The 15998-nt window shown below is 60.9% G+C and overlaps 1 protein-coding gene across 1 annotated transcript in view; it reads right to left on the bottom strand.

Moving 5' to 3' along the window:
• The window catches only part of LOC125628454 (uncharacterized), a 31178-nt gene extending 18170 nt beyond the window's left edge, over window positions 1-13008 (bottom strand). Inside the window, exons 1-13 of the mRNA XM_075122314.1 lie at window positions 12850-13008; window positions 12586-12621; window positions 11474-11764; window positions 10441-10725; window positions 9551-9616; window positions 8775-8891; window positions 8205-8232; window positions 6740-6789; window positions 6065-6102; window positions 5642-5793; window positions 4503-4708; window positions 4201-4412; window positions 3669-3807 (exon numbers count right to left, since the gene is read on the bottom strand). Of these exons, the coding sequence (XP_074978415.1) occupies window positions 3669-3807; window positions 4201-4412; window positions 4503-4708; window positions 5642-5793; window positions 6065-6102; window positions 6740-6789; window positions 8205-8232; window positions 8775-8891; window positions 9551-9616; window positions 10441-10725; window positions 11474-11764; window positions 12586-12621; window positions 12850-12880 (1651 nt within the window). The 5' untranslated portion in view covers window positions 12881-13008. The remainder of the gene's footprint in view (window positions 1-3668; window positions 3808-4200; window positions 4413-4502; window positions 4709-5641; window positions 5794-6064; window positions 6103-6739; window positions 6790-8204; window positions 8233-8774; window positions 8892-9550; window positions 9617-10440; window positions 10726-11473; window positions 11765-12585; window positions 12622-12849) is intronic.
• Between the last annotated feature and the right edge of the window lie 2990 nt (window positions 13009-15998).

The following is a 15998-nucleotide window of genomic DNA, read 5'->3' as shown; positions in this document are numbered from 1 at the left end:
GCACACATCTGAACGTACCGATGAATCTCCCGCCCACCACGTACACATTTCAGAATGGTTTAAAGATCTGACACGCTAAAATGGGAAGAAAATGACAATCTGTCTCAGAATATGTTTCAGAACAGAAGGAAGTATTCGAAAGTTTAAAAAAAGAAAAACAGGAGAAAAGGATGAAGTGGAGTGTACGCCCTGGAAATGGGGTGGCATCAAAGTTATAGGCTAATAGCTCTAAGTCTACAGCAGTAAACTGTTTATTCAAATGAAAAGCTTTATTTGGGGATGAGAGATATATTGTTTCCTTGAACTCCGAGGTGGCCTTGTGTTTTGAGTTCTGGTTTAGTTCTGCAGCAAACCACAGTGATGAACGGAATTCAGAGCACTAATTTACAGAATACTTTTTCCCGCTGTCCTTCTGTCCACCACAATAAACCCTGATATTAACCCACAAAAGTTATTAATAGTTATTTGCACCAATTTTCACCTGTTTATGTTGTTGTCGTAATAAACACCAATACAGTCCTGGGAAATATTAAATAAAATAAAAACAAAAAATGAAGGGTCCTAAACACACCCCGAAAGGGGTGGGAGGAGGGACATTCCATCCCCTCGATGTTTTGTCCACCAATGAGGCCTCATTTCTGACACCCCAATTTTGGGTCATAGATTTCTGCTCCCCCACTTCTCCCGTGTCCCAGGCGGGCCCCAGCCCGGCCCATGGGGTCTGTCCGGCGGCCGCTCGGGTTGGACGAATCCCGTCTTTGTGTCTCGCCAACTTTCCCCCCAACGTTTATTCAGCCAGGTTCTCATGACACTGCCTGAACTTCTCACTCACCTTCGTTGGCTGAACCCACCACAAGGGGACATTCGGAGGCTCCGTATCACAGCCGCTGGGGTGGGGAGATTTGTGGGGCAGGGGAGAAGGAAGCTCTGGGCATTTATACAGTAGAAAGACAGGGCGGGGAGGTCTAGGGAGAAATGGGGGAGAGAGAAAAGGGGCTGGGGGACCCCGCTGAAGGATGGGGACAGACACTTGGGGAGCTGCAAATGCCATTATTCCAGTGTCAGGGCCAGATGCAGGGGGCTGGCGGCTCTGTCTCAGGACCCTGGAGGGGGGGCTGGGATTCTGCAGGATAGGGTAGGGCCTGGTTCGGGACTGGGTGATGAGCCCTGGTACTGCTGGGGGGATTTAGGGCCAAACACACCTTGACCAGTGAGGCCCTGGATGGACAGGAGACGATTTGGATCTCTGAGGGGGAGGCTGTAAACAGGGGGCGTCTGGTTTAGACTTGATGGGGATCCCCCAGCAGGAGCTGGCTGTGAAGGGCCAGGTGGCAGATGGGTGGGGTGACCGTGGCTGTGAAATGCCGGGTGCCTGGCCCTAAGGAAAGGGAGCGGGCAGAGCAGGAAATCCAGCTGGGAAAGGTTAGTTATCGAGTGCCCGGCCCCACAGTGCCCCGGGCTCCCCACAGACACAGGCGGTGCTCTCCCTGTGATGCTGTATGGAATTTGGGGGACACATTAGAATATTATGAATACCAATATTGTAAAATTGCAATGAGTTATGATATGCCATGTAAGGTATCTGCAAAAATGTTATAATTTGCCAGGTATGATAATCTCGTTTATGTGTTTGTATCACCTTTGTATTGCAAGTTATATGTCTGGTACATCTGTAGTTCCAAACTTGTGCTGGGCATCTGGATGACACCCCCAGATCGCCGGGCATCAGCACTGCCTAGCTTGCTTGACGGCCCATCAAGACTGGATGACCCATCCAAGCTATGGATGGGCTCCAGAGGGACTCTCAAGCCAGCAAACTCACCAACACTGCTAGGAACCTGATCTATGGACTCTGGAGTCTTTGTATATACGGGACTGTTTTACCATTCAACATCTCTCTTCTGTTTTTTTCTTTTCTCTTTGTAATAAACCTTTAGCTTTAGACATTAAAGGAATAATAGAATCATAGAATCATAGAATATCAGGGTTGGAAGGGACCTCAGGAGGTCATCTAGTCCAACCCCCTGCTCAAAGCAGGACTAATCCCCAATTAAATCATCCCAGCCAGGGCTTTGTCAAGCCTCACCTTAAAAACTTCTAAGGAAGGAGATTCCACCACCTCCCTAGGTAACCCATTCCAATGTTTCACCACCCTCCTAGTGAAAAAGTTTTTCCTAATATCCAACCTAAATCTCCCCCACTGCAACTTGAGACCATTACTCCTTGTTCTGTCATCTGCTACCACTGAGAACGGTCTAGAGCCATCCTCTTTGGAACCCCCTTTCAGGTAGTTGAAAGCAGCTATCAAATCCCCTCTCATTTTTCTCTTCCGTAGACTAAACATCCCCAGTTTCCTCAGCCTCTCCTCATAACTCATGTGTTCCAGTCCCCTAATCATTTTTGGACTGGCTGGGAGTCTGGTATTCTGGGTAAGATCCAAACCCACACTGACCTGGTAACGTGGCTGACCCTTTGGGGTCAGAAGAACATTTTGGATAGTGAGCAGAGTCTTTTAAATAACTTGTCACTGTATTGGACCTAGGTGCAGATGGGGCCTTGCCAGGAGAGGACCCCTGAGGGGAGGCTGCGTCCTGCTGCCCTAGGGGGCCGAGCCTCCACTTCCCTGGCCAAGGGGTTGCCCAGGTGGATGAACTTCCCCGAGCCACCTGGCACCCCTGTAGGACCCCTCTGTCCATCCCACAGGTAACTCTGCCCCAGGTATGCAGTGAGCCCATCCCCGGGGTATCTCGGCTCCTGCCAAACACAGCCAGGCAGTGCGTGCGGGGGGATGCTGGGACGTCACCTGCTGCCCCCCATGTCCCAGAGATGCCCAGGGCCCAGCCAGATGCAGCAGAACATCTATAGGGGGGTGGGTCAGGGGTCCCCTGAGATCCCAGTGGGGGGAGGGGAAGCAAGAGCAGAGGGAATTCTGGGTAAAGCTCACTCCTAGTGCCAGGGGGACGTCATGCATCCCAAGAAGCAGGGTTATTGCCCCAGGACTCAGGCGCCCAGCTGGGCTCAACCCCACAGCCAGGTCCCCCAGATACTGCCCTACCCCCCAGTATGCTCCCAGCAGCTTCCGGGCAGTGACCTGCAGGGCAGGAGGCATTTGGGGATCTGGGGGTCAGGTTGCCCCTCCCCCTGGTGTCTGGGCCCATGCACCAGGAGTCACTGCCCCTGTCCCACCCAACCAGCCCCAGCTCCCAAGGGCTGCTCCTTGGGCACCACGAACCTATTTCCAGGGCTTGTTTTATGGTGATTCCCCGGCCCAGGTACCTGGCCTGGCTGGCGCTGTTCCAGGCTGGGTCGGGTTGGTTCCCCCTGCGTCCTGCACCTGCTCAGCCTGGTTTTGAAGGGCTCCTTGCTGCTGTCCAGAGTTCCCGTATCAGGAGTCATGAGCCCTGTGAGCAGGGGCTCCGCCGGGGCTCCCAGGATCACTCTGGGCATGTCAACATCCCCCACAAAAACCTTCTGGTGTGGAAAAAAAGTCTCTGCTTGTCCCTGAAGATGTGTGCATCATGCACCTTCTCGGACCACCCCACGCTGGTGTCAGTGAAATGCCCATGGTGATCCACAGGTGCCTGCAACACCCTGGAGAAGTTCCCTTCCTATTGATGTTCATCTCCCTATCGCAAGATGGTCAGGTCCAGCGTCCACACAGCGATCACCGGGCACTTCTCCACGAGAGGCTGCTCCCATCTGGGTGTCCTTGCGCCGCAGGGCTGGGGCGAGCTCCGCACAGAGGTCCAGGAAGGAGGCTTCCCGCATCCGAACGCGGCTTGTCATTCCAGACCGGGCGACGGGTAACTGCAGATAGTGGGGACGGAGGGGGGGGGGGGCGCAATGACGGGCTCCCCACCACAGCCACGGCCAGCTTCCTGGTGACTGCCAAGGCCCCCTCCAGCAACATCCTCGAGACCACGGCACCTGGGTGGTCGCCCACCTCGCCCACACTTAAGACCAGCCCTGTCAGGGTCGTCCTTAGGGAAAATGGTGCCCTAGGTGAACTTGTATTTTGGCACCTTGGCCCCTGCTGCCTCCCCCAGCCCCCGCCCCATATCGCCCCAGCTCCCGCTGCCTCCCCCCTCTTGCCCCGACTCCCTGAGCTCCCCCTTATGCGCACCCAGGCAGGCTAGTCCAGACCCGCACTTGAGCAGGTACATACATTTCCCTGCTGGTTTACTACTTAGTTCACCAGACCTGTGTCACCCGTGAAGAGGAGTTATTCTCACGGGGACCATGCGGCTGCCGGGCGAGGAAGGGATGGGACTCAGCCGGCTTCCCCGCGCCCCCTCCGGCAGAGAGCTGCGCTGACAGCCCGGTCTCACTTCCCGGCTCTGGGCCACACCGAGTGGGTCTCAGCGGCAGGACCCGCTGCTGGTGCCTTTCCCATGCACAGGCCAACTCGCACCCTGGCAGAAATCGGGGGGGGGGGGGCATGTGACCCGTGTACCCCCACTCCACATCACCTGTCCCAGACCTGCATAACAATGTGATCCCACCACTCAGCGCTCGTTTCCCGAGTCCCAAAGCGACGCTCCGCCGTGTGCAGCCGCCCCGTGGTGCCAGAAGGAAGCTGGTGCTGTTTCTTTCCCTGGCACCCAGCCTCTCGGGCAGCTCTGATCCCTGTTCAGACTGGGAGCTCGTGACATACTGCCTGACCAGCCGCGCTGCGTTCACAGCAGTGGAGAGCCGGGCGGGATCCATCCTTTCGCACAGGGGTGGCGGGCGCCCCGGGAACAGGGGCCGTTGGAAAATGCCGCGAAACGCAGTCGGAACAGCGTGGGACGCTGGGAGAGAAAATAAGGCACCACGGGACCTTGAGCCGCCCCCATGACGCGCTGCGATCCACCCCGCCTGCCCACAAGTCCTAGCTGCAGAAGGTGCCGAGGAGCACGGTGGGACAGCTACCCACAATGCACTGCTCTCGCTGTGGACGATGGCACACCAAAGGCGGACACGCTCTGCCGGCAGAGGAAGCGCAGTGGGAACGTGCAATAGCGATGTCATCGTGTCTCTGTAGTGTAGACACGGCCCAACGCCAGAGGAGCGAAGTTCTGGAGCAGCCTCCCAAGGGACCTCACTGGCTTCAAGACTGAGCTTGAGACGTTTCTGGAGGGGACGGGATGAGGAGACATCCCACAACGGCAGGGAGCCGATCCGCGACTGCTAGCAGCAAATCTCTCCAACGGCCGGAGACGGGACACCCGCTGGGGAGGGCTCTGAGTGACGACAGAGGATCCGTTCCCAGGTGTCTGGCTGGAGGGTCTTGCCCACATGCTCAGGGTCTAACCCGTCGCTGTATCTGGGGTCAGGAGCGAATTTCCCCCCTGGGTCAGACTGGCAGAGACCCTGGGGGGGTTCACCTTCGTCTGTGGCCTGGGGCGTGGGGCACTGGCAGGTTTCAACTCGTGTCAGTGGTGGATTCTCTGGAACTCGAAGTCTGTAGCCCTCGATCTGAGGACGTCAGTGACTCAGCCGGAGGCGAGGGGCCTGCTACAGGAGTGGGCGGGGGAGGCTCTGTGGCCTGCGATGTGCAGCAGCTCACACCAGATGATCACGATGGACCCTTCTGGCCTTAAAGTCAGTGAGTCTGTTGCCCCCTGGGGGCCGGCGCCCCATGGCTGTGGGGGGCTCTCACTGCAAGGCCCCCTGGCTCACGCTGATCATGGCGTACATGCTGGGCTGGGTGGGCTCAGGGGCAGGAGCCGGGCCCCCCGGCTTGGCATGCAGCGCCTGGCTGTCCAGCTCGGCGTAGGTGAGACCATCGGTGCCAGGGTCGGGCTCCTGGGGCTGGGAGGGGAGAGAGTCACTGGAGTGTGCGTGTGTGCACCAACCCCCCCCCCACACACACACATTCACACAGAGCAGGGCTTGTCCCCTCCAACAGGGGGTGACAGGGACACACACACACACACTTGCAATCCCAGCTGGTGATCCCATGAGCCCCTCCCAGCAACCGAACCCCCACCCCAAAATACTGAGTGTGCCAGACAAGGTGAGTAGGGCCCGTGTGGGTCAAGGTTGCTGGGTCAGGCCCCATGGGGGAAGAGGGGACACTTACCAGGGTCTGTGTCTCTTTCCCTTCGTCGACGGAGGAGTCTGCAAAACAGAGAAACCCGCTGAGCTGCACCCCCAGCCGGCCCAGAGCAGGACCCCACACCCAGCTCCGACCCCCTATGTCCAGCCAGGGGGCTAGAGACCGGCACAGCCACCCCTCCCCCGCCCCACAGCATGGGCCATGGTCATTAGCCCCATGTTACAGAGAGGAAAACTGAGGCACAGAGACGGCAGCAGAGTCTAGGGGGTTATGGCAGGAAGGGGGCTGGGAGTCAGGACTCCTGGGTTCTCTCCCTGGCTCTGGGAGGGGAGTAGGGTCTAGTGGTTAGAGCAGGGGGCTGGGAGCCAGGAATGGATGGGGATTCCCCACAGGTCACTGGCTGGGAAGGTCTAATGGAGAAGTGAAGGGGGAACCACAAAGCCCCAGGCCTAGGGAGGAGAATGGGGGCTCACAGAGGGAGTCCCTGAACTAGAGGGGGAGGGAAGGGTGACCTCCAGGGAGCTGGTGGGGAGAGAGGCAAGAAGCTCAGCTGACACCAGCTGCCTCTGGGACCCTCTCCTTAGTCCCACCCAGCAGCAGCTGTAAATCAGGCCCTGTCCCGTATGGGTGGAGCCCCCACAAGCCCCACCCCGCCCCAGAGGCCCTGCACCCTGGTACCCCCTTCGGTGTGTTACTCACAGTTGGGGTCTTGCTGAGCCAAGGCCTCCAACTTCCCCAACGAGATAGTGCTAAAAGAGAGAAAATCCACTTGTAAACGTCATATCCCCCACCTGCGGGGAGATTCCCCAACAACCCAGAGAGCCCCCTCATCCTGCCTCACACTGAACCCTATTCCCTAAGGCCCCCCCCCCCCCCGGCCACAACCACTGGACCCCACTCCCCTGTCAGAGCTGGGGACAGAACCCAGGCAGAGGCAAAATGTGGGTGGGGGCATGCAGGATCACATGACCCCCCCCAATTGCTCAGTCACATGGTCGGACCCCCTCCCTGAGGAGCAGCTGAGCTGGAGAGCTGCGCTGGACAGGGAGAGTGTGACGAAGTTGGGGGGGTTTCTTTTTTTCCCTTGGTTTTTCCAATGGTTTGCATGCAGAGTAGGTGGGACGCAGTTTCCCTGGGTGTTACTGGTTTCAGGAGGTGATGGGAGAGGGAGTTGGTTGGTACAGGGGACCAGCGATGGAACTGGGGACCTCGGCCAATGGCCTGGAGATTGGAGACCCCAGCGACTGGTGACCGGGAGGCCCAGCTCAGGAGTCACAGCTGGGTCCGGCCAGTGGGAGGACAATGGGCTGTGAAGAGAGGACCCCGGTGACCGGACCAGCCGGTTCCAGCCAGAGGAGGCCAGAGGACAGAAGAGGGGAGAGGGGGCCCAGGCAACCCTGTTTACCTGGAGAGAAGACAATGGAGGTGTGTGTGTGGGGGGGGGGGGGGGCTTGGGGCCGGTGAGATCAGATGACCAGCTGGGAAGCAGGGGGGCTCGGGGCTGGAGCGAGGGAGCAGGCAGAGCCCACCTGGGTGCAGGGGAGACTGGGATGCGCTGTACGGAGGGAGGCCAGGCCTGAGGGGTCTGAGAGTTTCCTGTGCTGGGTTCAGATGCTCAATAAACCCTCCTGTGTTACGCTGGCTGAGAGTCGCTCCGGGCTAGAGATCAGGGGGGCATTATTCCCTCTGGGAGTGGAGGCCCTGGGGGTCCAGAGCGAGTGGACTCCCTGCGGGAGCCCCTGGCAGAGACAGGCATGCTAAGGTCGGAGAGGTGCGGCTCCAGGAGGTGGAGGGGCCTAACCCCCGAGAGAAAGTGGACCCCCGAGAAGGGACGTCGCACTGAAGGGGTTTCCCCCAGGGACCGCACAGGGACAAGAGTGGGCACCCCCTGGGAGTCCGTGACAGAGAGGCAGAGGCAGGTGTGGAGGAACAGCTGGGAGCAGCACCGGGGGGGGGGGGGGGGTCACTGCTTTCTGGGGGTGGAGGGGGCGTGGTGTGACTCCAACTGTTTTGGGGTTGTGCCCCTCCACTCTCAGCAGACCCAGGTCACCTCTGAGGAGTCCTGGTTCCCAACCCCCTCTCCCCTCCGAGAGCCGGGGACAGAACCCAGGAGTCCTGTGACCCAGGCAGGTCGACCGGTAGGGAGAGGACCCGGGGTTCCTACCTGCTGGGTCTCGGTGCGGCTCCTTTTCCTGCAGAGGGACAAAAACCAGAATCCCCCATGAGCCGATCGGGATCCCTCGGTCCCAGCGCCCAGCCACTCACCCCCCACAGGGCAGCAGGGATGTGGGCCCCCTCTGCTTCTGGGTCTGAGCCTGGATCCCTGCTCGGGGCGGGGGCACGGACCAGCAGGGGGCAGCGTAACACCAGAGCATGCGCTAGGGGTGGGCAGATTAACTCGGGGGGGGGGCTTTTCCTGTCCCCAATCCTCCCTCGTTAGTGACTCCTTATAACGAACCTGATCCACAGGCCGATCAGCTCCCCTGGCATCCTAGTTACCTGAGAGGCACGGTGCCAATGGCTCGTTGTTCGGGACCTCTCGCTCAGCACTGAAATGCAGCCACCTCTGGGGTGGGACAGCTGCGTGTGTACGGGGGTTACACATGTAACAGCGCCTTCTGCTGCACCCCCCTGCTCCTGGGATTTCCCGGCACCATCCCTCTCCAAACCGTGGCCACATCCCGCCCTGCTTAGCGGCAGGTTTAACCCTTCCCTCGCTGGGCAGGACACTTACTGGCTCGGGTTTTTCTGAAGCAGACGAAGGCCACGAGGAGGAGGAGGAGGAGGAGGAGGAGGCCGGCGGCTGCCGCGCTCGCCCCGGCGATGATGAGGGTGGTCAGACCTGGAGCTGCTGGCGATTCCGATCCGTGTGGGAAAGAGCAGCAGGCCGTGAGTGCCGGGAGGGGCTGGTCTGTTCCCACCCCCAGCCCCTCCCACCCCAGGCGGCGCCCAAGGGGCTGGGACTCCGCAGGGCAGAGGGAGCTGAAAATTCTATGGGGAGGATGTCGGGGGCCCCAGGGCATCAAGTGGGGTCAGAGCAAGCAAGATTTGGCGGATTGGTAGCGCTAGGGGGCGCTGGGCTGCAGGGGGTGGAGGGCTCCATAGGGGGCGCTCTCCCCATCAGTCAGGCCTGGCCTCATTGCCCCAGCACGGCGCTAGGGGGCGCTGTCTGGCCGTCATTTCTGTGGCAGTTCACCCCCTTCCTCATGGCCACACCGACCCAGGCCAATGGGCCCATCTAGCCCGGTATCCCGCCTCCCATGCTGGCTGCTTCGTGGGGGGCTCCAGGTCACCGTGCCCCCACGGCTACTGATGGGCCCAGCCTCTGGCTGCCCCGTTAGCGGCGGGTTCGTGTCTGAGCAGGAGGCTTCGCTCCCCTCCCAAATCGGTTGGTGGGGGAGGGGGGAGTCACTGCCCCTGAGAACAGACTCCATCCCCACCCCTGGGCAACCAGTGAGGGAAGCTGCCCCATAATCTGTGACTCAGTAGATTCCCCGCCGGCCCCAGTACCTGGCCCCGCGCTGCCCGGTTGGGTGGGAGCCGGCGCCGCTCCAGGCAGGGTCAGGTTGATTCCCCCTGCGGGAATAAAACCAGCGTCTGTCGGGGTACGGGGTGGGGCTGAAACACCGACTCAGAGATCGCCCCCCACCCTCCGCGACCAGTGGTGGATCAGCCACTGGGCCTACGGGGCTCGTGCCCAGGGGCCCCAGGAAAGTGGGGGGCCCCAGAGCCCTGGCCCCCGGGCCAACAGGATGGGGGAAGGCCAAGCACCTCGACCCTGGTCCCCTGCAGAAGCACAGTGGGGGAGGCAGGGGAAGCCTTAACACCAGGACCTCCGCTGCGGCCCTAGGACGGGAGGAGCTCTGGCTACCTGCCACGGCCTCAGGACTGGGGGAGCCCTCACTCCCCGCTGCGCCACGGGGCCGGGGCATGGGGACAGAGCTTCTCCGGTCTTGGGGCTACTTTTGTACACCTCAATGCGCTCCCATCACACAGAGTCTGTGGCTGCGCCAGGAGCTGGGCCAGATCTCCTGGGTCCCAGCCCAGCAACGTGTCCAACAAGCCACCGCTTCTCCTGCAGCCCCTGCCTCATTCAGCCCTGGCCCGGGCCTAGAGAACAGAGGGGATGCCATCATGGGATTAAATAGCGACTCACGGTTCCTACGCACAAGGAGCAGCGTTAAAGTCGCCTCCCTGCCCCCAGCCTCCAGGGGCTGCTGCTCCCCACTGGCTGGGGAACCCCCCAGTGACTCCGTCCCCGCTCCCCGGCTGGGCGTCCCCACTGCGGGGTCAGGGCTCAGGGCACAGCCTGGCTCTGAGGGTCCCATTGGCACCGAGCCCCCGTGAGGGTCTGGCTGGGGGTGGGGCTGGGAACGGGGACGCCGAGCCGGGCCCCTCACCTCTCACCGCCAGCTCCACAGGGTCGCTGGGGGACGACGCGACGGCTGACCCCGATCTGCTGTGATAGGAGCAGCTGTATCTCCCGCCGTGCTCCCGGCTCACGTTGCTGATGAAAAACACAGCCCCAGACCCGCTCGAATCCACAGCTGGGAAATGGCGTCCCTCTTTGTTCAGCACGAACCGCACGCCCTGGCGCTGCCCCCAACACCAGACGGACACGGCTCCCCCCAGGGAGACCCCCCCGCTGGGGCTCAGGGAGATGCTGGGTTTGGGGTAGCTGGGCTCTGCAGGGGGAAGCAGACAGGCCGTGAGACGCAGGCCCCGTCACCCAGTCCTGGGGCCTGTCCTCACCACGCGGCCTCCGTGGGGGGTCAGACCCGGCAGCCCTGGGGACGGGCTCCTGGATGCCTTTCCACAGGGGCCCAGAGTTTCCTCTGAGCCCTGGGCTAACAGCATGAGACACGGAGCAACCCCAGCCCCTGGGGGCCAGAGCTCTGCTCCCTAGCGGGTGACAGGCCAGTCCAGCCTCTAGGGTCCATTCACGCCCTGGCTTCTCTGCTGGGAGGGCTGGGAGCCAGGACTCCTGGGTTCTCTCCCCAGCTCTAGGAGGGGAATGGGGTCTAGTCAGTGAGAGCAGGGCGGATGGGGGCCAGGACTCCTGGGTTCTATGCTCAGTACCACCACTGACTTGTAGGGGACTGTGCAAGTCTCTACTATCCACTGAGGTTTATAACCTTCAGCTCCGCCCATCACCCCGTAACTGATGTGTTACCTGGAAAAAGCCCCCCTGCTCTGCAGCTCCCCCTGGAGGCAGGGATCCCCTCTTCCTCTGCCCCAGATCTCCAGTGGCTGCTTCTCCTCCCTGGCTGGGAACCTGCCAGTGACTCCATCCCCGGCTCCCCACGTCCGCTCTGCTGGGCCCAGGGCTCAGGGCAGAGCCTGGCTCTGAGTGTCCCATTGGTGCAGAGACCCCGAGGGTCTGGCTGGGTTTGGGGCTGGGAGCCGGGCCGCTGAGCCGGGCCCCTCCCTCACCTCCTACAATGATCTCAACGGGGTCGCTGGGATATGAGCAGCGATTCTGATCCGTTATGGAGCAATAGTCACAGGTGTAGGTCCCTCCATCTTCCCAGCTGACACTGGGGATGGGAAATTCAGCCACGGTCCCAACAGGCACCGTCTGCAGCTGCCGGTCAGGGTGTCCAGCTTTACGCAGAAAGAACTCCCAGCCCGGGTACGAACCCTCACAGCGGATGGTGACGCTTCCCCCGAGCGCCACCACCCGGCTGGGGCTCACCCAGACAGTGGGTTTGAGAAATTCACGCCCTGCTTTCAAGAAGAGACAGGAGTTAAACAGGAGAGACACAGCCCCCCACCCCCCACCCCAACTGAGTCCATCCGTCATTCAGCTTCTCTAGGAGTCTGTCCTCTACGAGGGTTGGCACTGCCTGCCCATGGGGCCTGGGGGCAGGGGGTTCACCCATACGTAGCTCAGGACCTGGCTGCATAAGAGATCACCGCCCCACCCCCACCCCCCGGCCCCACCTGAGGCCAGCCAGGGAGCCTGACCAGTGGGACCCCTGCAGCTCTGCCCCCCGCCCCGGGGTTGGAAATAGAGTCTGTGACCAGTGGGAGTCACACAAGACCCACCTTTCCCCAGTCCTTGGGAACGCGGGGGGCTGTGAGTGCAGGGGAGGGAGCTGTTGGGGGTGGATCTGGGGGTGGGGGTGGATCTGGGGGGTTCTTCCCCACGGCTGCACTGACTGTGAACATTTTGGTTACCCTGAGGGGATCTAGAGCCCACAGATGGGCCCTATTAGCGTTTGTATGAGCTGAAATAAATCCACGTGCCGCCCCCCCTCCCCACGATCCTCACAGCCTGTGGGGGCAGGACATTGAACCAGGGGACGGTTCCCGTCTGCTTCATCAGACCCCGGAAGCAAGATTTGGCTCCTAGTTACTCCATGGGGTCAGGCCGGGGGGGGGGGGGGGGGGGCTTCGGCACAGGAGAAGGGCGCTGGGTCTTAGCTCACAGGGGGAATTTGGGTTGAATCTGGGGGAAGGTTCAGGGCTTAGTTCCTCTTTTCCCCACCCCACCTCCCTCCCCATCCTTGATGTTACTGTCCTCCCTTCAGACTGATACTCACCTCCCCACGCCCCGCTGTGACCGGCCAGCCAGCAGCCTGGAGAGGAGACGGCTCGTTAGTGACCAGATCCCAGAGCAACTGGATCCTACACCCTGGTCTCAGATCCACCGCCCCCAACCCCCATGGGCACACGCCCTGGTCTCAGATCCCCACCCCCACCATGGGCACATGCCCTGGTCTCAGATCCCCACCCCCCTCATGGGCACATGCCCTGGTTTCAGATCCCCACCATGGGCACATGCCCTGGCTGTCTCCGAAACTCACCGAAGAAGAGGACGGTGAGAGCAGACGCCATGACGGGGCAGTGGGGGCCCTCAGCGCTGCCACCAACACCCCGGAGTTGAGCTCCACTGAGCCTGAGGCCCGAGTGTGAGCAGAATGAGGAACTGCGCCGGGGGCTGCAGCCCCAGGAAGCCAGTGATGCGCTCGGCCCCTTTCTTCCCATCAGATGGTTTCTCTGCAATCTCCAGCCCATATCTACCACAGTCAGAGCAAAGCCAGCTCCCTGCCACGCCCAGCAAACCACATCCCCTCTGTGACGAAGTGGGACTGTTCTTAATGTTTCCTCTGAATAGTGTGGGGGTGCCTCAGTTTCCCCTACGCAGTTCTTAAGTATCTAGGGGGTGGGATAAGGGTGTATGATCATTGCAGAGCCCTAGAGGGCAGGTGTGTGCAGGGGTCTGGACACAGAGAATGGCCGACACCCTGTTTCCTGGCAACTGATGGCCTGGGCCCTTCCCCCCTGCCAGGTGAGAGCTAAAGGGTTGGAGAACAAAGGACTCAGGTGCCCTCCTGGCCCGGGAAAGGGACAAAGCCCAGAGGAGAAGGGTCTGGAAGGAGTTTCAGTTTGGGGCTGGTTGGAGACATGGAGTGAAGGGCAGACATGGTTGTCTGGCTCACTGCCCCCCAAAATGGACCCAGCTAAGGGGTCCAGTTCTCTGCACCTACAAGCTCTGTTTTAGACCATGTTCCTGTCGCGTCTAATAACCTCTGTTTTACTGGCTGTCTGAGAGTCACATCTGACTGCGGAGTTGGGGGGCAGGACCCTCTGGCTTCCCCAGGAGCCCCACCTGAGCGGACTCACTGTGAGAAGCGCACGGAGGGGCAGAGGAGGCTGAATGCTCCGAGGTCAGACCCAGGAAGGTGGAGCCGGGAGAGCTGTGTGTCCTGCAGACAGGCTGCTCCCAGAGAGGAGACTTCCCCAGAGTCCTGCCTGGCTTCATGGGGAGCAGATCCAGAGCATCGCCCAGGGACTCCGTGACACCCTCCTGCAGCTGCCTGGTCCCCCCACCCACCCCATCACCTCCCAGCCCCACATGGGAGCTGCCCGGTCTAGGGACCAGCTGGGAACGGAGGAATCTCAGAAGGTGTCAAGAGGTGCCCAGGCTGCCCTGAGCTTTTCCAACAAACCCATCCAACCTCCCTGGAGCAGCAGCCCAGAGCAGGAGAGGGATCTGGCCCCCGTGAGCGGGGGAGGGAGGGGTAAATGTAGATCCTGAGTTGTTAAAGGAGCCCCCGATAAATCCGCGAAAGGGGAAGTCTGCCCAGAGCCGGTGCTCGAATCCTGTTTCCGCTACTGCCAATGAAACTCTGTGTGAACCTGATGGCCGGCACCTGCCCTGTTATATACCCCAGCTCTGGCAGGGGAGTGGGGTCTAGTGATTGCAGGCTGGGGGTGCCTGGGAGCCAGGACTCCTGGGTTCTCTCCCTGGCTCTGGTTCAAAGGTGGGGTCTGTTGCTTTGAGAAAAGGACAGAGATTAGAGCTGGTGAAAGGCCCCGTGTCCCTTCCCCAGCCCATCCCCGGGGCAGTGGGTCTGCACAGATCAGGGATCGGGGCAGAGCTCACAGGAAGGGTAGGAGGCAAGAACACAGGGACAGAGCTCAAGAGAAACTGCCCCCCCTCTGGCAGCTCTGGCTCCCCAGCTCCTTTGCCCTTCACCCCCCACCCCCGACGTTCACCCATTGGGCCCCGCAGCCCCCCGATCTGCCCCCTGGCCTGCGTCCCCTCCCCCATTCTCTCCCCACATTCTGTAGTTCCTTCATGTCCTCCACATCAGGTCCCATCCCCCCAGTTCTGCCCCCGTCCCATGTCCCTTCACCCCCCCTTTGTGTAGTCTCATGCCCCCGTTGCCTCCCCCATTCTGCCCACCCCATCCCCTACCCCTCACACCCCCCGACCTCCATTAGGGAATGCGGGGCAGAGGGGGGTGTAGGGGCAGGAGACTGAGGGGAAAGAAATTGGGGGATCCAGGACTGAGGGCCCAGAAGCAGGAGCGGGGCAGAGAGAGGGGAAGCTGCCGAGGGATGGAAATGGCAGCTCCGTCCTGGGGGCACCATCTGCCCCCTCCCCCCTCACACCCCCAAACAATCCTATCCCCCGGCTCTGACCTTTGGGGGGAGCCTGTCTGCCCTCAAACTCCTGTCCCCCATCCCAACCCCTCTCCCTTCAACTCCCCACCCGACACCCCCAACCTAGTTCCCCCAAACTCCTGGGTCCCCCCAGCTGGCTCCCCCCAAACACCCACCATGGAGAGCACCAGAAGAGCAGGCAGCTAAATCCCTCTGGGCCCTGTTGTGTTCATGGAGACGCAATAAAGGGCCCAAGGTGCGAACACGCCCCAGCCCCTGCCCCACACTGAACAGGGTTAAACGCGGGCCGAGGCCAGGGTCCAGAGCCCGCAGCCTGCTCAGCCCCACGGCAAACCCCCAGTGACCCCTGGGACTGGCTGTGACAGACCCAGCTGTGACGAAGTGGGACTGTTCTTGGTGTTTCCTCCGAGTGGTGTGGGGGTGCCTCGGTTTCCCCTGGGCAGTTCTTGGGTGTCTAGGTGGTGGGGTAAGGGTGTATGATCATTGCAGAGCCCTAGAGGGCAGGTGTGTGCAGGGGTCTGGACACAGAGAATGGCCGACACCCTGTTTCCTGGCAACTGATGGCCTGGGCCCTTCCCCCCTGCCAGGTGAGAGCTAAAGGGTTGGAGAACAAAGGACTCAGGTGCCCTCCTGGCCCGGGAAAGGGACAAAGCCCAGAGGAGGAGGGTCTGGAAGGAGTTTCAGTTTGGGGCTGGTTGGAGACATGGAGTGAAGGGCAGACGTGGTTGTCTGGCTCACTGCCCCCCAAAATGGACCCAGCTGAGGGGTCCTGTTCTCTGCACCTGCAAGCTCTGTTTTAGACCATGTTCCTGTCGTCTAATAAACCTCTGTTTTTCTGGCTGGCTGAGAGTCACGTCTGACTGCGGAGTTGGGGTGCAGGACCCTCTGGCTTCCCCAGGATCCCTGCCTGAGCGGACTCGCTGGGGGAAGCGCACGGAGGGGCAGAGGATGCTGAATGCTCCGAGGTCAGACCCAGGAAGGTGGAGCCGGGTGAGCTGTGTGTCCTGAAGACAGGCTGCTCACAGAAAGGCGACTGCCCCAG

This window comes from Caretta caretta, chromosome 23, assembly GCF_965140235.1.
Source record: "Caretta caretta isolate rCarCar2 chromosome 23, rCarCar1.hap1, whole genome shotgun sequence".
Taxonomy (NCBI): domain Eukaryota; kingdom Metazoa; phylum Chordata; order Testudines; family Cheloniidae; genus Caretta; species Caretta caretta.
This window is presented reverse-complemented; position numbering and strand designations above follow the sequence as displayed.